Below are 21,398 nucleotides of genomic sequence, written 5' to 3' on the forward strand. Positions count from 1 at the left end.
AAAAAAATAAAAAATTTAAATATTATTGAAATAAATAAAAGTGAAAAAATAATAGTAGTTTTAAATACAATTAGGACAAAGAATAACATTTTTTTTATTTAAAGCTCATTTCAGTTACCAAAACAACAATGCCAAATTTAAATATTAATTAAGTAATTAAAGCTAAATATAAATTGTACACTTATTGCACGCAACATGTGTGTTATATAAAAAATACTTTATCATTTAACATAACTAAAATGTAATACACGCCCGTATGTATTAATGCATTAATATAAAAATATTAAACAGAGGAATATTTGTAACTGTAATTTATTTTGGAATTCCGGTGATGTTTTAATGACTCTTAGCACAAAAGGGGGTAATATCCATATCAATTTCCTATTGTTTCTTTAAACACTTGAATTGTCTTGCAAATGGAATCAATTATATTACATAAAACAATACTTTTATACATACTAAATTGTAGCAATTTGCTATGACACATTACATTTACGTTGCATAAATGCTTCAAATCTTTATTTATAAAAATATATTTCTATCAAAATTCATAATACATATAGCATGCATACTAAAATAACAATTTACCTTCTTATGTTACAACAGCTACTTAATTTCAACAATTAATTTCAAAACATTTTGATACTACAATTACTCGCTAATTACAACTGAACATAAGCTAATTGTCACATTTGCTACTCGTATTGGACTTACTGGCAAGCGTGTTAGACTGCTGCTAGAAGTGACTTACGCGGCGGCAAAAAGAAAAATTTGCGCAGCGTGTAACTCGAAATGGGCATCATTATTTCGTTTTTATTCCCGCGCCGCTCGCTCACTTTGCGATTAACAGCAATTAAAATATCGACAATGTGACGACTGTGAAGCAAATGAAAAAAAAATTAAAGAAAAAAATGAAAAAACATTCAGAAAAAATAAAATAAAAAAATTAAAAAAAGAAAAACAAAAAAATATACACAAATAATAAAGAAAATATATAAAAAAAAAGAAAAATAATAAAGAAATCACAAAAAAATAAATCAAAAAAATATAAACCAGAAAAATAAATTGAAATAAAAAAGGAAAAAACAAAATATTTGCATTGTAAAAATTCATATTTTTTTTTTGTATATTGTTTCATTACCGATCGCCAAAACGGTGAACAGCATCGCAAAGTTCCTGTATAAACCAGGTGCCTTCAAGCGTATGGCGCATTGCCGAATAGCCGGGCACTGTGGACATAGCTTTTACCAAGTCGCTGAAACGATGTGGCTCCACGTTGGGTTTGTGGCGTTCCTTTAAAGTACATTTATGTTAAAATCGTTACTAACTATATACATCCAATGCATAGAAAACAATAATTCATACATTTATAGGCGATTCATCTTTCTGACATGCTTGAATGATAAGTAGTTTGGGCTTGCCAACTAGCGTGTCGCCGGTTATTATATGCTCGATTTCTGATATTTCCACAGGTATGCTGTTGCTACCATATACAGAACCTACACTGGGCAAAAAAAAAAAATATATAATTATTATATACTATTGCTCAGCAAAATCTTCACATTGTCAACTACTTGCCTTCGGTGCCATGGGAGAGTATGCAAACGATTAGCGAATCAAATTGAAAAGATAATTTGACTGTTTCCCGTATGCGATGCATTAGTTCAAGATGTGTAAGATCTTCGAACACTTTTGGCTTGTAACCGAAAAGCGAAAAAACGTCTTTCAAGCGGTCCTTGTCCATATTCGAACCATGACGTGGTGAGAGTGATTTTTTTGGTAGTAATTTCTTGAATTAAATTAATATACATTTACATATTTATTTACAAATATTTAAAGGCAACACTCTCACTTTCAATGCAGGATCGGGGTCTTCGTGGAAATTTAATTGATTGATTATCAATAGTATGCCAGCGCTCTCGTGGCGCACCTCGTATCTTTCATTTATGGTTAAATCACAACTACGCACTGAGGTAGCTGCGTTTGCATCTGATTGCATGGTATTTGTGTTTTTCTCAGCAGAATATTTGTTACTATTTCCAGTGCTCGCTGCCACATTATCCGCACTGATATTTGCGTTATTGCGCATGCGTTTAGAATCTGCGTTATTTACAATTGTTTCGAGAAGAAGTGTCTTTAATGCATCCAAATCGTTAAATTTGAAAAATTCTAGCAACACATCAACATCTGCACCATTTGCAACACCATCGCCCAATGTAATAATGCGCCGCGATAGCCAGTCTAATAGAAATATTTCCAAATATGCAAAATCATAAAAACGTAGATGCTCTCCTGGCCCCTTATGTTGCTCATTCACGCGTAATACTAATTGCCCCGCTTGCGCAGGTTTTAAACGTTCACATATGCGATATAACGCCTTCAGCAGTGGATGCACATGCACGCTTAGTTCGCCAATGTGGGGCAGATAGTGCTGGTGCAACTCATTCCAGTCGAAACCCAATTTTCGTAAGACTCGTCGAGCGCCTATTATAGACAAAGCTTCCACTAACTGAGCGCGCCAATTGCGTGGATTAACGCTAATGTATTTGGTGAGCAAATCAGCGCCACCGCAACTGCGTCCCTTGTGCGTATTGGAGAGTATTAGTAACTAGGAACATTAATATTAATATATTTATTTATTAAATGTTATTTTCTAAATAGTTTTGTTGGTAATATATTGACATACTTTTTGTAGCGCGAATTCAGCGTTTGCGCGTTCATCGCCAAACAGCAAAAAGCCCAAGGACACCTGTTGAAAGATAAAAACAAATACAAAATAAAAACAAAAAAAAATATCATATGTATTAATTTAGTAGTTTATACAACTTATCAACTTTATAAGTATTTGTTAAACAAACTAACAAGTTTTGAAAATGCATTATATATGCATACATACAAATATATTTACACAGGAAATACCTTTACTATAGCGGCAACACACTGAACCAAAAGCACTTACCAATTCGTAATAGCACAAATCCTGCTCCACATATTGTAAATCCTCCACATGAATATTATTCAATTTGGAAATTAAATTCAAACCTTGGTGACGCGAAGCTGACATTAAAATCTAGTTAAATATAAACGATAGAAAAAAATAAAAATATTACAAATTAAAAAACCGAGTCCTATGACTAGTTGACCACAATTATCAAATAAAGAAATTCTAATAAGAATGCTATAGAATGAAGTACAGATATTGACATAAGAAAAATAACAGCTAGCGCGAGTTGCCTGAGTTATATTTGTTAACAAATATTTTCAAAACCAAAAAGAGGTAACCCGCTATGTGTGTTAAACATGTTGGCATTAACAATTTTAAAAATATTCGTTTTTGAAAAATTATTTCATCACAATCTGCAAATTAATTTTTCATATTGAAAGTTCGATAATACTAAGATTTATCGATAACAACAACTATTGACATTTCATTTTCAAGCGACATTCGTATTCTGTGATAAAAGAGATAACAATTATTCTACACTCGTTGCTTGAGGGATTTGTTTATAAACAGTTTAGTACTAAAATAATTTTAAATGTGATGTTTCAAGAAGACGAGGTGGTAAACAGCTGTCGAGTTTGTCGCAGTCCTAACCAGGATGGTGATTTTGAATGTCTGTACGTTGTGCAAGTAATAGAAGAAAGTGGTGTGATGCAGTCACACACATGGCAGCTTACTAATACGGGCAAGCTGTATGAAGAGATGCTTGGTGTTGAGGTGATTCTCATGCGTTTTTCTTCTATAATACTCTATTAATAAATGATATAATTTAGATTGATGGATCAACCATGGAGATATATCCACAGTATCTGTGTAATAGTTGTGATTTACAAATGCGACTCTTTCGTAAATTAATTATGAGGGCACGACGTACACTGGAAGAGTTGGCGAAAATGTACACCGCCAGTGACAAAAATGATGCATTTGTAGAAGAGAAGAATGAAAATGTGACACATGTCGATTTGGAAACGAGAAATTCCGTTATTTTAAAGGAAGAATCTGTAGAATGTGATATGTCAGCCATAGGTAATGAAAATGGTGCAATAGAGTCACTGCTAGCGGAGGCAAGTACAAATATTACCGAGCCAGAACAATACGTATATGAGGACTGTCAAGCGGTAACTTACACGCCAACTACCATGGAGGAAGTTAATTACTTACAAGAATACGCGCCTCAAGTGACGCTGCCAACGAAAGCGGACACAAATGAGGCTTTGAGTGAACTATTGGCAGAAGCGACCGACAGTACTGACGTGCAGTACTACGCAGAGGAGCCAGCTGGACGTGCTATGGATGTGCAATCAGCGATCGAACATGTTGATATTAAAGAAACAAGTGACGAGAAAGTGGTTGAATTTACGCCCATATTTGAAGAGAACTCCATCGAGGAGAGTAGTGATTTGAAACAAGAACCAGTGGAATTCTTTGATGTGCATTATTTGGAGGACACTAGCAGTACTCTACCGATTAATGCATTGGAACGACCGAAAGTGTCAGGCGCATGTAATGGTGGCAATATACGCCGTGCATACGAATGTCAAGCTTGCGGTTTGGAATTTCTACGACGCACTGATTTCCTGCAACATCGGTAAGTGTCAAACCGCTTTATATGTATGTCATATAAAAAAAAAAAAAACTAATGTTGCTACTTATTCCAGTAAAACCGTGCATCACAACAAATTTCCGTGTCCCTATTGCACCAAACTCCTACACACCAACGATGCCTTGCGCGTGCACCTGCGTTTACATAGTGGGGAACCGGCTTTCAAATGTGATATCTGTCAGCGTACATTCAATCAAAAAGTGCATTACCGTTATCACATGGATCGACATAACAATGTGCGTAATTTCAAGTGTACGGAATGCGAAAAGGCATTCCTTTCCAAGCACGATTTAACGGTACATATGCGTTCGCACACCGGCGAACGACCGTTTGAATGCGAGATTTGCGGTACGCTGTTGACTCACTAAACAAAAATAATAATAATTAGCAAACATTTTGTTTACCTTGCAGGCAAAGACTTTCTCATACTGCAGCATTTGAAAATGCACCGTTATTCACATACGACCAAATCCTTTGAGTGCCATGAGTGCAAACAAAAATTCATATCGCCGTCGACGCTACGCATACACCTGCACACGATACACACATCCGAACGTCGCTTTCAGTGCGAATTTTGCGTGAAACGATTTCGGCGAAAACATCATTTAATTGTAGGTTAATCAAAAGTTTATGGTATGCCCAACTATCAACACTTTTCGTTATCTGCTTTCAGGCGCACTACAAAGTACATCAAAAGTCCGAAGCCAATGCGAACGAATATGATGATTTGGTTGAGGAGAGTGAAGAGGATATGGAGGAGAATGACTATCAAATGGTGTCTGACGTAAACGGACAACATTTGGCCATGCAGCAAGGTGTAAGCGAGTTCCTAGAAATCAACGAGGAAGGACACATCGATAGCATATTGGTAGTGGACGACGTACATAGTGACGAGCAAGCCTTATATGGTACTGATTATGAAATAGGCGTGGCTGAGGAGAACGACAATTTGACTTTCTAATGTACATACCTATATATTAGGCGAATTTTGTTATAACAAAAGATTTTGTATTATTTTCATATAAATTAACTCACCTTGCTTAGCGTCAAAATATATACATATAAGGCAACAACAAACTCGTATTTCGATGTATTAGAGTCTTCGCTAACGCAGGAAGGTCAGTTGCACGTTTGTTAATCTTCCTCATGGATTCGCTTGCGGTCGTAATGGCTGCTGTTTCTGTTATTGTTGTATTAGTCTAAAATATTAGCCAAATAATTTTTAGAAATGATCTTGACTTGAGCGTCATTTACCAGATTATGAATCCAGATTTTGAGACTTTAGAGCAACTTTGTTGTTGTTGCTGTTTTAAGTACTGCCGAGTTGGGTGAAAACTCCGTTTTGTATGGTCAGAAGCGTTTCTGCAATTTGCAGTAATGTTGCAAGTCCCTGGACGGTTAAAAATCTGGATCCGCTCCGGTAACGAATATATACTTACTGATCCAAAACGATTATCTAAATAACAGCTTTTTTCCGCATAGAAAATGCGCGTCCGGAATTGCAGGAAACCCGTTGCTGTTTTTGATATTGTAGCGACAGAATTCTGACGAGTTGACAGTCCTTACGGCAGGAAACCCGTTAATATTGTGCGGTGCCATATCAGTTATAACCTCAGACTCCTATTGTCACACGTGAGAAACTTTAATTGCAACTGCTAATATTACAATATTGTGCAAATTACGAAAGCCACACTTTGTTTTTTTTTTTTTTTTTGTTAATTTGTTAATTTAAATTTTTAGAGTTTTTATTTTTTTGCTTTTAGATTTCGTTTTTAGTTTTGCGTATATATATAATTTAAATATTAGATGCTACTAAATACGTTTCTCATTCAAATTTTGTAAGGAATTCATTTGCTTTTCTATTCACTTCATTAATTATGAAATTGTGTATTTTTTTTATTGATTTTTGAAGCACTTGTTTTGTAGAGATAACATAAATATTTTTACGCTATTTGCGTTAAGCTTAGGAAAATCAACAATACGTTATATTTTTGTATGTATATCTATACTTGTTTTTGCTGTTATTGTTGCAAACATTATTTAAATATATTGTAGTAGTAATTAATTTGCTGCTTACACAATTTACAACGATGTTTTAATTTTTTTGTTTTTTGTTTTGAAAGTTTCTTTCAAATTTACTAGTCTTCTGGGTTTTAGTGTTTTTTATTTATCCTCTACGCGTATACTACTAATTGCGCGTGCAGCTAGCTTAATACATATTTATAAATATAGGCGTTTATGCGCAATGCGCTGCTCAAACTGGGCAGCAGCTGTGGTATGAAGTGGTGGTGCTGTTGTTGTTTTGGTTGTTAGTACTGCTGGTGGTTTGGTAATTGTTTTGATTTATGCTTGTTGTTGATTTTCTAAGTTAGCTATGGAATTTCGCGAAGTTAATAACATTTTTGTTTGCAATTGCTGATAAGCAGGTGTTTGGAAACTGAGAGCAATTTTACGGAAGGAACAAGGCGGAAAACCGAACAGTGGAAGAGAAAGTATTTTCAAAAATGTTTAACTAAAGAAATTATTTCAACAATAAGAACGTTTGGTTAATATGCATGCTGAACGTTATGTATGTGTTTGTGTGTGTGTGCAATTGTGGTTCGTTGTACAGAATGTTTACATGGCGAAGTACAAAAAAATAAATATTATATTGTATATATGTATTTAACAAATGATGCAAAGTGTAGAGGCTTTAATATTATTGCTGTCTCTTATACACATCTAGATGTGTATAAGAGACAGGTGGAAGAGAAAGTATTTTCAAAAATGTTTAACTAAAGAAATTATTTCAACAATAAGAACGTTTGGTTAATATGCATGCTGAACGTTATGTATGTGTTTGTGTGTGTGTGCAATTGTGGTTCGTTGTACAGAATGTTTACATGGCGAAGTACAAAAAAATAAATATTATATTGTATATATGTATTTAACAAATGATGCAAAGTGTAGAGGCTTTAATATTATTGCATACATGTATGTATGTATGTATATTTATATGTATGCAGGTATATTTTTAATGCTGTTGGTTAATACATTTATGCGATAAATAGCGATCCATTAATTTAAAAACAAAAAAAATATTTCGAAAAACATCCAAACCGGTTTTGTTGTATGCCAAACATGATTTTCGTAATTGAAATTTATCAATTTTATTAAAAATAAAATACTTTAGAAATTTATTTTGAAAAATATAGCAATTACTTACTATACTTTAAAGTATTCAAAAAGTAGTAATTAGTAGTTAAAACAAAAATATTTTACAATTTTATTAACAAAAAAAAAAAAAAAAACATTTTATACTTTTATTTTAAAAAAAAACTTAAAATTAAACTAAAAAAAAACACATATTGTAATTTTGTTGGCATATTTTTACAATTTGATTTAAAAAAACATGCCACATTAAAAAAACTATTTAATTTTTAGCAATTTTTCAAATTTATTTTTAATTTTTAAGTTTAAAAAAAAATACTACATTTTTAATAACTTTGTTGTTGATTTAGTTTTAGATTTTTGTTTTATATACACAAACTATTTTCGAAGCAATATATTTGCTGCTAATTTTGAAAAACCGGTTTGGACTTTGTAAACAAAAAAAAAAAATTGGAATTTTAATTTAAAAAAAATATTTTATTTAAAAAACAAAGATGTGTATAAGAGACAGGTTGTGAGAGTATCAAAATTATATGTCACAATGAACCCTTAAGGGCTTAGTAGGGCAATCTTTTTTCAAAAAAAAAAAATATATAAATTTTTGTATACGGTAAAATGGCAGTGCGCGTGTACAACTCAAGCTGTCTCTTATACACATCTAGATGTGTATAAGAGACAGNTAAACAGAAAATTTATTAACAAAAAATTACTTCGCAACTTTAAAAAAAGAAAATATTTTTTTAGCTATTTTTAAACAAGTATTTTTTAAGATTAGAATCACTGTGTTGGAATTTGAAAAGTTTTTAGATTTTGAAAAAATTACCATATTTTTAATTATTGAGTTGGCAAGTTTTTTAGATTTTTTGTTCTATTCTATTTTCGTAACATTTTGTTTGCTGCAAATTAAATGCTTTTTTGTAACTACTTTTCGACAAAGTCTTCATTATTTTTGCGCGTATGTATATGTAAACGTTACACACGTAAAACGTTTTTTTATGCCACAGCGCACTGACACTTATACTACAACAACGTTGAGGGGACAAAAACGCATACTATAATACTTGGATTCAGATATAAAATTCCTTAGTTTCAAGTTTTTTAATTTTTTTTTTGCATTTTGCACGTTTGAAGCTATGCAAGTATGTATGTATCTATGTATATGTATAAACAATTTTAATTCAAAAAAATAAATAGCTTAGAAAGGTAAAAGACGAAAAATTATTATTAAAATTATAATAAGCATATTCAACTTCAACATTATTATCATCAACATTAAATCAACGTCTACGCGTATGCAGCGTTAACAGCGTCCGCGTAGATTTGCCGAAATGGACACGCGTGTGTATGTGTGTGTGTTCAGAAATGAGTGACTGAGTATGAGCATGAGCGTAGGATGAATGTGGAATAGTTAATATGTATGTATGTATGAATAACTGGTTTGGGCAGCCAGCTGTGCGTGGTGAATATCAGTAAACTTACGATGAGGATGGCTGTTGCAAGCAACTGCTGATAATTTTCAAAAGAAATGTTTGGATGCGGTGATGTGAGCGTTTTATGTTTTTTCTTATATGCAAAACACCACAATTTACTTTTATGCCTATCACATTGTTACTTGCCACTGGAATAGGGTGTACAAATATAGTTTTTTGTTTTGTTTCCTTTTCCGCTTTTTGTGTTCGTAATGTGGGTGCGTTAGATATAAGGAGTATTTTTGTTTGTTTCATAGTTTATCTCTATATAAGTATAATCATTAAATTGCTGCTGTTGTTGTGCCTACATATTGTTGTTGCTGTTGTAGTAAAACATCATAATTGATTATTCTTCTCTTAATTCCTTGTTGCTATCCATACAGCGCCGCTATGCTTGCTTGCTGGATGACAAATGTCTTCTTTTGTATTAATACATTAATATATATATGTTTTTGCTGCTGTTATTGTTAACTGTGCGTTTAACGCTTGCCGCCAGTCGGTTTCACGGTACACGATAACATCTCTTCCTTGGCCATTTTGGCACGAAAATCGGCCATCAAGTCTCGACAACTGGTTGCCAGTTCGGCAAGTTGTGTGAAAAGCGCCTCACCCTGCTTACAATAGGCATCCTGATCATAATCAACGTAATTGGTTAGATCATAGAGTCGCAATGATTCAGGCAAAAATTGTGAGAGAAAATCATTGACTAAACGATGTTGATCCACTACCATTTCTTCGGTTTGTTGCAAATCGGAAATAGCTGCGTGTTGCACCAGCAACTCGTCTGACATGTCGTGTTCCTGTATGTGAAGAATTGTAGTTAATATGATGCCAAAGCATGGTAGTCTTCAATTACTTACACTTAGTGACCGCAACAACGCCAAATCGTTCTCCGACATCTGTCCATTGTTTTTGTTATTATTGTTATTGTTGTTAATGTTATGATTATGCGAACGATTATTCTGTACGACCATTTGATCTTCGTCCTCCTCCATTATGGCATGCTCACCATCACCTTCGCGCATCATATCTGGCATATCCTTGACCACAAGCTCCTTAACGCGATCCGCATAGCGTAATGTATTTAGCGTGTGTTCACATGAACTCAAACCTGGCGATATCATCGCTATCATGCACGTCTTACTCTTCTCGCCAATAAATGAATCGCGCAATACTTGTGTCAACTTCGAAACACGGAATGGCAAATGTGCCGATTGTTTGCCCAAAGCACGTATACACTCTTTTAACGCGAGTAGTGATTTGTTAATTTCGGCGCCTTCCATGCGTGTCTGACGATTAGCAGATGATGTGTCGGCGCCACGTTCATTGCCAGCTAAGTCGATAAAAGAAAATTTGCCGTGTATTTTAGTTGAACCTGGCGGACGCAAGACAATCTGGAAAACGGCATGCGAACGCGACGAATTGGAGTTAGCCGACGTCTGACCAGAGGTACGCGCGTTATTGCCATGCTGTATAAGTTTGAGCACTTCTTCGACGCTATCGACAACCCTTTCAGTCAAGCCCACAACCTGCACTTGTTGCTTGCCATCTTCGAGTACGCGCAACTTTTGCTTGTCAGAGAGTAAATCAAAGACCTATGTGTATAAGAATATTATATTAATATATTAGCATGAGTGTGTAAATGGTAAACAATTTTCTTGTTATACCTTGCCACTGTATATTTCAAAGAAACTAGCGGACACAACCAAATTGAGCGTACGATAACGCGGACTTTTCAAATAAGTGAAAACGTCGCGTGCGGCCATTGCGTAAATACCATTCTTGCAGTCCTGTACTTTACCATTGAACTCACCGCCCATGGTATGCGTTTTGCCGGAACCCGTTTGGCCGTAGGCGAAACATGTCGCCATACCGCCATCGAAAATTGTCTGAACCAAAGGTTTAGCAGTGTACCTGTTGAGGTATAAAAAAAGCGAAAAGAAATTATGAGTAATGTGTTATAAGAAATATAAGTTTAGGCTATAATAGCAAATATGCTTATTTTATTTCAATTAAACCTGCTTTCAGCAGTATTTGCTAGGAAATAGTTCGTAAAAATGGCTATTGGCCAAAAACAATTATTAAGGTTAGTTATAAACTGACATTGTAGATGCCAAGTGCTGCACAAATATCAGATTGATTTTGTTATCTTTTTAATCATAATTAACACTGATGCGTAAGACGCTGGGAAGTGTTTCGCAATATACATTTAATTGATAAGAATAAATAAAAAGGGCTTTTATATAGTAATAATGAAAAAAAATAGCAAATGAAACACAAATTACTTAGTAAATAGTTCGTTAATGTTCAACGTTATTTTTTTTACATTAAAAGTCAAATAGAAGTTAGATTTGATGTTCTTAAATTGTAATTTATGAAAACGGTTAATCGATGTCTACGTAAATAAAAAATAATAATAAATTAGGGATTTGTAAATAATTATTAAATTATCTTTATAAAAGATATATAATGTAGGTGCATATGTGTATTGCCAAAAATTGCCGGCTGTGTACAAAATGTTTGCTTATATAGGAGCTTGACTTCATACAAACAATGATAACATTTATGACTAATGACCATTTCAACTGAAGACAAGCGTGTATAACGATTTTTGTGCGTTACCGAGCTACCAGCTATGCAAATATATAGAAACATATAGCAAATAGCAAAAGAAATACATTTTTCGTATTAAAATTTGCCGAAAACTACGCTAATGGCTACTGATTTCGTTGCTCTTTTCGTTTTGCATGCAGCAACATCAATAGCAACAATAACGAACTGTTTACGTTGCCAACAAAAGGCCCTAAGTTATATAGAACTGGTTAGAAGTGGTTTCAAGCGGTTGCCATGAAGTGTATACTAGGCGAATGATTGTGAGCAGAAATGGCTAAAGTAAAATCCACAAAGAAAATGCCCTCCCAGTAGGCGTGGTGCACTAAAAATCAAAAATTAAATTATGATCCTGGGTTGTGCATATCCATGCTTGCTTGTTGTTACAGGGGGAGAAACTTCGAAAGCAGCAAATTCATTTGACAAAACCGTAAATTCAAAATTACTTGCGTGACACAAATACAACTTCTTTGGCAGCGCTGCAACTAAATATACGAAAATAGTGTTAATTAAACGCTTTACAAAAAAGGATTGAAAATTTTCAATTCGTTTGAAACGTAAGTAACGCAGAGCACTATGACTGACCGCCTTTCTTTATTTCACTTCATAGCTTCCTTAATCTGCTTTTTACTATCATTCTTGACTTTCACAACATACACTAACACGCCCTAAGCGATCAGAGAAAATATCAACTGTCAAGACTAAGCCAACGTTTGCCACATCTGCTATCTGCTATAATGAAATTTGGAAAACTCTTTAAATTGAATTGATACACTTAAAAATTAAACATGTTACATTTCATTAGTTTTTCTTCGCCTTAACACAAGAGAGTGAAAAAAAAAATTGGAAGGCTTAGTGTCACAGTTGGTCGGTTGGTTAGTCAGCGTTTATGGCATTAGTAAACAAAGAACATATGGAGTTCAGCACGACTTGAAATATATGCACACATTTATACAAACGTGCAAACAGACACCGACAGTGACTGGTGGCTTGGCTGTTTGAGCAAAAGCGCTGGTGAAGTCAGTGATCCGGCCAGCTGGCAAGTCAAACAACTACACTTGCTACGTAACCTAACACACACTCTCAAATGTCTAAGAGCATTAAACGAAATCACGAAAGTTTGCAACTACAGTGAGTGTCCGCAGCAACGTTGAAATAAAATGCCTTGCTAGCGCCCATTGGCCGACTTGTCAAAAACGCTCAACTGCTGCCAAATAAGTGTTAGTAGGTAGCAGTTAAATATATTTACGTATAGGTACATGAGTGATAGTTTATTATGTATGTACTCACTTGTAGACCATGGCATTGTCGCAGCGATCATCGAATGCGTAATCGAAACGGAATTTATGATTTTCGAGGAATTTCGTTAAATCGACCTTGTTGCGTGGCTCATGCACGATGAGCGTGTCCTTACGCGGCACTGAAATAACATCGATCTCCTTCCGTGTTATTTCTTTGCGGCTGAGCGGTCGCTTACGCACACATACTGTGATTTGGTGATCCTCATAGACTTGTCCGTCAACAAGTGGATTAAACTCTAAGGTGTTTTGATATTCACGAATCATTTGTGCGGTTTCCCAATTAGGATTTCCAGGGTCTTGATTCATGAGTGCATTTTTTTCCTCTTTAATTTCTGCTTGACGAGCACGCCGCTTTTCACGGTTCTCCTTCAGCCGTTCAACTTCTTTAACAACATAGGAACGCCGTGCACCTACATTGCCTGCCACTGAACTAGATGCAATTGAAGAGGAGTTGCCGGCGCTGGTACTCATGGCAATGCCACCGCCACCGCCACCACCACTGCCACTGCCGGTAGCTGAGGCCAACCGTGTTGCATTATTAGTAGTCCGCGAGCGCACTATACCCGTTGTCGGTGGTGGTGGTATATTCTCCGAATGTTCAGAAACAGCGGACGATGAGAGTAGACTGGTGGCGTTGATGGTGGCACGATTGGTACGATGTCCGATTGCGCCTTGCGTGGCATTGCGTGCAAGATTCATGGGCGCAGTCGCTTGTTTTTTCGGTTCAGGCGCGGCATTTTGTTCCGGTTCGGGATCTTGTAAGATTTCCGGATTCAAAGACAGTATAGCATCTAATTCTACTTCTTTGCCTTTAGTTTCGCCACGTTCGTACCATTCCACGGTTATTGATTTGCCAGACTCGTTAATTTTCGACACTACTGCGGCGTGCACACGGCCATCTGTGCGCTTAATTTTAACGCTTTGACCAACTGAAATGTATTCCATTGTGGGAGTTGGAACTTGTCCACTTCTGCGACTGTGCAACTATAGGTAATCTTAAAGGCTATTGCTTCTACGGCTTGGTTTGCGGCGTTTAATCTTTTATTTTTTAATTTAGGGCTGTGGTGTGCACTTTTCAATGTAGTGGAGCGATTTTTTTTTTTTTTTGCTTTTTTGATTTACGTATGCTTTGAATGACTGCAAACGAAAGTGCACTTACTGCTACCACATCAATTCGATTTCCGATATTTTTCAGCTTTTTGTTTGTGTCTTATTTCCAGTGTATATATTGAATTCTATATTTTCGTGTAGTTTCTATAGGATTTAATTCGATTTTAACACCTCAGCGTGGGGGTTTCACTAAAAAAATTTTTCCGTTGTGACGATTACTCACTCACTAAGCTCGACTGTGCTTCTTTGGTAGCGGTTGTGTATGGCTTTTCAAGCAAGAAACAACAGCAACGTAGACGATATAAACAGCTGCGCGGCGCGCGGTGATCCGGCGGAATTATTCACTCGTTGAATTGTTGCTCGTTTCCCAGTGTTCGTTCTTTCTCTTTTGTTTCTTTTCCTACTCTTTGCTGTGGTTGTTGTTACTTTTATTAGTACACAGTCTATTGTTGTTGGTGTCGCGTTAATTCGCTGATGATTCGAAATTCAACTGTCATTCGAGACTCGAAGCGACAAATATGCATTCGTTATCCGGTCTCTTTTTTCAGCAATTTCTTTAAATAATAGCTGTTGTTTTATTTTTGTATTCCTCTCCGTATTCGCTGATAGTATTGTCAAATTCGAACCACACAATAACGTTGCAAATGAAGTTTCGCAGTGTTGGATTTGTTAAAATAATGATAAAGGAAGAAAATGCAATTAAAGATTTTTTTGTTTTTATAAATCTTTAAAAAAATTTTGATGCAAAATGCTAAAAAATTGTTTTCGATAAGCGAAAGAGTGGTAATTTTATTTTTAACTGACAAATATTTCCTTTCGACTGCCAAATATAAAAACTCTCTCATTTAACAAAAAGTTGACACTTAACTACAGTGTTGTTAAACGACTTTTAATGTGACATTTTTTTTTTATTGTTTAAATTTTAAACACTAGCTAAGAAATTTGCACTTTTTAATATTTAATGCTTGCATTGTATAGTTTCGGCTAGAGAGACCCACTCAGCTTATAATTATGTGTGTGCGAAATGCCTTTCTGATATCATTCATTTCATACCGATCCCCTATCGCATTTACAGCTGATTGACTATTCGCAATTGTACAATACAAATACACCCTTAACTAATGCCGCAAAAGTAAAATGTATATAGAAAACACTTTTTTTGCATAGTTTAGCCACTTGAAGATAATTAAACAATTTTCCCACACCCTAAGCGTTGAATATTTGTCAGCAAGGCTAGGATTTGAAAACTGCAATGACGACATGCAGCAATAACAAGACGTTAGCAACGCCAGTAAAATAAAACAAAAAAAAAACCCATAACTATTTGTAGGCTGCGGATTTATAATATAAAAGCCAACCTTTTAAACAATGCAGTGTGCACTACCAAAGTCAATTACCACCTTTGAGTATTTTTCTTAACTGCTAAATCACTAAAATAACTAAAACTCACAATTAAGAAATGATTTTTAACTTTATTATGACCAGATGTCACTGTAAATGTTGCGACGGTTATGGCTGACAAAAAGTTAAGTGCACGAACAACTTCAAAACTGCATATGTGTGCGAAGTGACAGTTGGAGCGCTTTGAGCGAAAATCGGAATCATTGCAAAGCCAAATAGTCATATGTGTGAGAGAAAGAGTAGCCAGATGTAGTGGTGCGGATGAACGCATTGTAGCAGCTGATATCTTTTATTAGCGGAAAATGGAGAAAAAGACATGGACCAAATAAGGTAATGCCAGATGGACTTTTGAAATATATTCTCTGAAATTAGAAGCACTTTTATTAAGTCAACTACACGTAATGCATTTAAATATATACATTTACGTGTGAATATTATGTTAATATGTCAAAAAAATGTAATTTATGAAGTCGACAAGTCAATGTTTTGTTGATATTGTATATTCCACTGCAACTCTATGGCTAATGCATTGGTACGCGCGCTTTTCGCCTTATCTCGAGTTATTTATTCGTAGTTATTCGTAATCTTGTTCATTGTGGCATTTTGACGTTTTTGTTTTGTGGAAGCATTCGCGCCGTTTTGGCAAACGCTCGTCCCCCCTGCAAAGAACGTCTAAACACTGAATACTTCTGCTTCTTCACACACAATTTACGTTGCTTTTTTCACGCAATTGCGTTTTCCCCCACACGTTCGTAACGAAAATTCAGCAAAAAGAGTAAAAGTACCTGCGTGGAAGGCAAAACGAGAGCAACGAGCAGAAAATTTTCATTTCTCATTTTCAAGTGAATTGCATTGTTTTCTTTTTGCAAATTATAAACGTGAGTGCGAGTTTTTATTATCAAAACACAACGATATTATTGATCAAGTGTTTAATTTGTTGTTTTACGGGTAGCACACTTGCCACAAACCGTCGCCAGCGATATGGATATCATGGACATACAAGCTGTAGAGTCCAAATTGAGTGACGTCACAGTGACCCCAATACCGCGTTCACAAGTACAAAATTTCTACAATTATCAGCAACAACGAGAGCAGCGCGAACAACAACCTCAAATACAGATCTCCGCCATTCACCATCCACCTCGTGATCGTAGTGGCGGTGCGAGTTCCAGTTCATCAAGCGCCACCACGGTGCTTGACCTGCATCACAGTGTGCTCGGCGGTGGTGGCAGTGGCAAAAGTAGTGGTAGCAGCGGGCGTGAACTTTATAGTAAGCGTGACCGCGACTATCATCAGCAATCCACAAGCACCTCAGCAGCTGCCGCAGTTGCAGCTCTACAGTACACACAACAATTGCAAGCGCAATTGGCGCTGCTACAGCAGCAATCGAATACCATCGCCTCACCCGCCTCGACGCAACGTGCTAGCCATAGTAGCGGCACTGCAAATAGTAGTGGTCGCAGTAATGCTATTGGTAATGGCAGTAACATCGGTGTAGTTAATGCTGGAAACGGTGGTATAATTGTCGGTGGTGCGCTGGATGTTAGCAGCAATGCAGCGGCGATACTAAGCGCTGCACAATCGCAACTAAAGTACCCACAATCCACGTCACCCGTCATAACTACACAAACATCGTCCAACATAACAACGCCAATGACTTCCACGGCCAATTTGCCTACGGCGGGCACGTCAGCGGCCAGCAACGGGCTGAGCAAGTATGCCCAATTGCTGGCGGTGATTGAGGAAATRGGACGTGATATACGACCCACATATACAGGTTCACGTAGTTCAACTGAACGTTTGAAGCGCGGTATTGTGCATGCACGTATCCTGGTGCGCGAGTGCCTCATGGAAACAGAACGTTCAGCTCGTCAATGAGACACGGCGATTGACGAAGACATCGGCGGCGTAAAAGTAAGCGACAGCCTTTGTCTAGGGAGCGATGGGTTTACTGCCGATAAGAGTGGGGACAGAAATAATGAAAAGAGTGGTGGTGATGGCGCCGTTAAATAGTTTAATAATTAGTTATGATTTAGCTTAGTATAATTCTGATGTGCGCATTTTCAGTGTTTATGAATCGATGAGACAGCTCAACATTTGTTTTCTTTATCTCGGCACGTATTCACTTCATTCTTACCTGAATTGATTCTTTATGCCTGTTCTTATTGCATGGAAATAATTTTTATAAACTGATAAATGAATTTGTGAGAATTGTGTACTGTCATCAAAGGAGGATAAGTGGTTAACACAGCCTTTTAGCTTTACAAAAGCGCGATCGTTCATGTTTCATTTCGTATAACTTATTAAGTTTTCCTCTTTTAATTATTATTATGCAATAGTTTAAATACAAATGAATGTTTTAATTTATGATTTTAAAATAATTTAAATAAATTTCAACACAAAGTTTTATTTAAAATTATCTTGTTGTTATTTTATGCATTTCTAACGTTCTATTTTATTATATTGCAAAAATAGACAAGCTCAGGCTCCAAATATATTCAAATGCTGCAAAGTATTCACATGCATATATGTACCTATATAGTACATGTTTACAGCCGTATACAAATTTTTTTAGTAAAACTCAACAAATAGTAAAGTTTATGAACAATAAGTAGCAAAAATGTTATGTAACTTAACGAACAATATACATACTTATAAAAAACACTTACGTACATAAATACAAATAAACGTATATGGGTATATACATATTTGCATCTACCCATATTGTAAACAGCAACTATCATATGGATGCACGAATAAATGTATTGAAACAAATATATTTTATATTGCAGAAAGTACTTCGTTAAATATAACAACAAAATATGTAATAAGTAAATAAAATTGTACACTATTTGTATACATATTATCAAATAACTACGTTAGAATTTATTAAACGCAAATAACAACAAACGCACAACCGGAAAATCGATAACACGATATTCTGCACTGTGGCGATCTCTAACAGATACGATCAGCTGGTGCATTATTTGGTTTATTTAAATTTGATATCACAACAAAACTGAAAATGCATATAGTAAATTACTAATTTAATTATTTAATACCGTCAGTTAACAGTGTGGATTACCAAATCTAGTTATTACCTCAACAGCAAGTAGGGAATTTCAGAATGCAAAAGTACAGGGTGTTAAATATTAATTGAAATTTGGAATATATACGTTTCCGTTGCGCGGCGGAAACGAAAAATATAATAAGTGGCATATATAAAAAGACATCTACATGCATATATACACTTGTGCTTATATAGCAAAAAACAACCACGTTATTCATTAGGGAATATGCTACTGTATGGGATTTTATGACACTGAAAAAATTTTAGTGAATATTAGCCGAAAATATTAGTAAGTAACACATACATGTATACGAGTTTCTACCCAAGATTATTGTACACAAGTAAATAATTTAAAAATTACATATTATGTGTATATTAAAAAAGAAAAAAAATAAATAAATAAAAATAAAATGCTAAGAATAAATAGAAAATGTGTATTTATAGCAGAAATAACACTTGATATAGCTAAAAAAGCCTTATAAACACATAAAGTTACAAGGGCAGGCAAGTTCAGCCGCGCAAAAACCGTTTCGTGCGTTTAAAACAACAAAAACACTGTATTAATAAAAAAAAAACTAAATAACGGTGAGTTTAAACTGCGCGTAGAAATTTAAAGGTCATGTTCGATTTTATTTCTTCACATTTTAAGTGCTAATTATATAAAATATTTTAAGATAAATCTTTTTAAATTAACATATTTTTAAACAATTTCCTACTCTTAAATGTTCTCTAGACTCATTTAGCAATCGTGTCGTTTACAACAATCTGGATAGGGTTTGCTGTTATCTTGTGGTATCGTCTTGCAGTTCGGTGGTGGCAGGGACTCCGCGCAGCTAAAAGGTAAACGTACAATATTATAAAATACTCGAAAGAGTATAAAAGAAATTTCACCTCTTCGCTGATATGCTGCCTTCAGCATCACAATGGTAAATCGCGCATTCGCCAGGATTCTCGAAGCTTTCACCAATAGTAAACTGACGATCGCCAAATTCGCAGTCAGCTGTTTATGTGCAAAAATATTTAGATAAATCGTCAATTAGCATATTTTTGTATCTTACCTGCCAGATCAAGGTCACAACAGAGTAGTAGAATAGCTGCGACTAAAAGAGACTGCAACGCCATTACTCATGCGCAGTAGCAATGAATGTCTGAGCGGCGCAAAGAACAATAAGAAACTGTGTGATTTGCGTTAGCTACTTTGCCTTTATGCATAAAAATCAATTTGCATATTTAAAACGTCGATCTTTAACATTTGAACAAGGTAGTGCAAGCGAAGAAGTCTAGTCGAGTTTAATTGATTGTAGAATAAAAAGAAAGAATTTTACACTTGTGTGCAATTTAATAGCTTTGCAGCTGTGAAATCGCCATCATATTGCAAATACTATAAAAAATTTCTTAAACAACCTGTTTTATGTTTATATTCTTTACGGCATTAACGCTGTTAAACAAACAACAAATTACAGTTAATTTTTACAAAAAGATAAATAACTGCAATTTAATTTTTGCTGTGTTTTAAATAAAAATGACATATACATACAAGAAAACAAGTTTTATAGAAAAAATATAGAAAAAAAAATATTGTAAAAAAATTATGAAAAAAAAAATTAAATTATAAAAAGTTCGATTTTGAAACACTGTAAACAATTCTTAAAAGTTTTTAAGTAAAGTTGTTGGGTGTTGGTTAAAATAGTCGGACAAAAATATACGGGCAATTTACTTTACACGAAAAAAAAACGCTCTTTAAATGAGATTATGAGGAAAAAATCTTCAATTTTCATTCTCCTCTGTCTTCCTAATCTAAACTTCCCAGAAAAGGTGTTTCAGCAACTAAATTAAGCAAATCGTTTTTCACTTTCTTTCCCCCCCACTTCACCCACCTTTTGCCCACCACAGCCCACATAGTGTCTGTCTGTCTGTTGTTATTCAAGGCATTTAGACTTTCTTGCACAAATGCATGCATCCCTGTATATGTATGTGTATAATTGTAAAATAGAGTGTGTATGTATGTATGCGTGCACCGTTAATCTGGACTAACGAACACTGTTCCTTATTTGCTTTGTTTCTGATTGGGTTTTTGAGTTTGTATGCGAATGTCTGAAACATATTGAGGAAAACGAAACTGAATGGCAGCGTCAACACGCAGTCGCGTAGCAATACGCTCGCGCGTCGCGACCCCCTTAACAACCAGCTGGACTTAATGCATTTTTACAAATCACAAAAGCGTAAAATTCGAAAGTTTTCGCTTTGTTTTCCGCTAATGTTGCCATTGCTGCCGCACTGCACTTTACCCATATTATTTACAATTTGTTAATGCTACTACTTCATTACTGTTTTGTAACTAATTTCTTTGTTTTATTTTGATTTTTTATTGACGCTCCGTGCGTGATGCCATTACATTCGCATTTTCGTCGCTGATGTAGATTTCGCGTATCACTACCACCAGACGGAGCTTTCGCACTTTTGCGTACCGTGGGTCCTTAAGGATTTCTCGCTTAGTTGTTTCGAAAATCCGAGAATCTTAGCTCGCTTTCGATCTTTAGAAGCAATGCGACCAATAAGCTTTTTGTTTTTATTTAGCTAATACAACAACCTTTGTTTACATGTGGGGTCCATTTGTTTACATTTTTCTGAGGTCATTGATTTTTGTTTACATTTTGTGGGGTCAAGGAACTTTTTTTTACAT

General features: G+C 35.2%; 5 protein-coding genes across 9 annotated transcripts in view; 2 read left to right on the forward strand and 3 right to left on the reverse strand.

Annotated features, from left to right (window-relative positions):
* The window catches only part of LOC108966041 (caspase-8), a 13,502-nt gene extending 7,206 nt beyond the window's left edge, over positions 1-6,296 (reverse strand). Inside the window, exons 1-9 of one of the 4 annotated variants that reach the window (XM_018928763.1) lie at positions 6,044-6,296; positions 5,640-5,803; positions 2,960-3,070; positions 2,687-2,749; positions 1,853-2,608; positions 1,579-1,789; positions 1,366-1,499; positions 1,142-1,293; positions 297-876 (exon numbers count right to left, since the gene is read on the reverse strand). In XM_018928763.1, the coding sequence (XP_018784308.1) occupies positions 726-876; positions 1,142-1,293; positions 1,366-1,499; positions 1,579-1,789; positions 1,853-2,608; positions 2,687-2,749; positions 2,960-3,064 (1,572 nt within the window). In that variant the 5' untranslated portion in view covers positions 3,065-3,070; positions 5,640-5,803; positions 6,044-6,296 and the 3' untranslated portion in view covers positions 297-725. Of the gene's footprint in view, positions 1-296; positions 877-1,141; positions 1,294-1,365; positions 1,500-1,578; positions 1,790-1,852; positions 2,609-2,686; positions 2,750-2,959; positions 3,071-3,194; positions 3,222-5,639; positions 5,804-5,858 lie in introns of those variants that run through there. The other 3 variants (XM_018928762.1, XM_018928761.1, XM_018928760.1) reach the window with 3 other exon arrangements.
* Positions 3,478-5,681, forward strand: LOC108966040 (zinc finger protein 19-like). The gene is made up of 5 exons (XM_018928759.1): positions 3,478-3,718; positions 3,775-4,589; positions 4,660-4,952; positions 5,016-5,215; positions 5,278-5,681. The coding sequence occupies exons 1-5, from the start codon at positions 3,542-3,544 to the stop codon at positions 5,563-5,565; spliced, it is 1,773 nt and encodes a 590-aa protein (XP_018784304.1). The 5' UTR covers positions 3,478-3,541; the 3' UTR covers positions 5,566-5,681.
* Positions 6,297-8,945: 2,649 nt separating the features above from the next.
* LOC108966072 (kinesin-like protein Klp10A) lies at positions 8,946-15,804 on the reverse strand. Of its 2 annotated transcripts, XM_018928804.1 has the most exons (5): positions 15,695-15,804; positions 13,124-14,846; positions 10,891-11,137; positions 10,084-10,818; positions 8,946-10,023 (listed from the first exon to the last, which is right to left on the reverse strand). In XM_018928804.1, exons 2-5 carry the CDS (start codon positions 14,077-14,079, stop codon positions 9,703-9,705), a joined length of 2,259 nt encoding a protein of 752 aa, XP_018784349.1. In that variant the 5' UTR covers positions 14,080-14,846; positions 15,695-15,804; the 3' UTR covers positions 8,946-9,702. The 2 variants fall into 2 exon arrangements, with proteins under 2 accessions (XP_018784349.1, XP_018784350.1); XM_018928805.1 differs by lacking the exon at positions 15,695-15,804 and having other exon boundaries at positions 13,124-14,956.
* Positions 15,805-16,377: 573 nt separating this feature from the next.
* On the forward strand, positions 16,378-18,024 carry LOC108966026. Its single transcript, XM_018928733.1, has 2 exons — positions 16,378-16,523; positions 16,598-18,024. The coding sequence occupies exon 2, from the start codon at positions 16,627-16,629 to the stop codon at positions 17,521-17,523; it is 897 nt and encodes a 298-aa protein (XP_018784278.1). The 5' UTR covers positions 16,378-16,523; positions 16,598-16,626; the 3' UTR covers positions 17,524-18,024.
* Positions 18,025-19,324: 1,300 nt separating this feature from the next.
* Positions 19,325-19,902, reverse strand: LOC108966038 (venom peptide Pc-like). The gene is made up of 3 exons (XM_018928757.1): positions 19,774-19,902; positions 19,607-19,715; positions 19,325-19,548 (listed from the first exon to the last, which is right to left on the reverse strand). Exons 1-3 carry the CDS (start codon positions 19,835-19,837, stop codon positions 19,455-19,457), a joined length of 267 nt encoding a protein of 88 aa, XP_018784302.1. The 5' UTR covers positions 19,838-19,902; the 3' UTR covers positions 19,325-19,454.
* Positions 19,903-21,398: the final 1,496 nt, after the last annotated feature.

This window comes from Bactrocera latifrons, unplaced genomic scaffold (genome assembly GCF_001853355.1).
Source record: "Bactrocera latifrons isolate USDA-ARS-PBARC rearing strain unplaced genomic scaffold, ASM185335v1 scaffold_154, whole genome shotgun sequence".
Lineage (NCBI taxonomy): Eukaryota > Metazoa > Arthropoda > Insecta > Diptera > Tephritidae > Bactrocera > Bactrocera latifrons.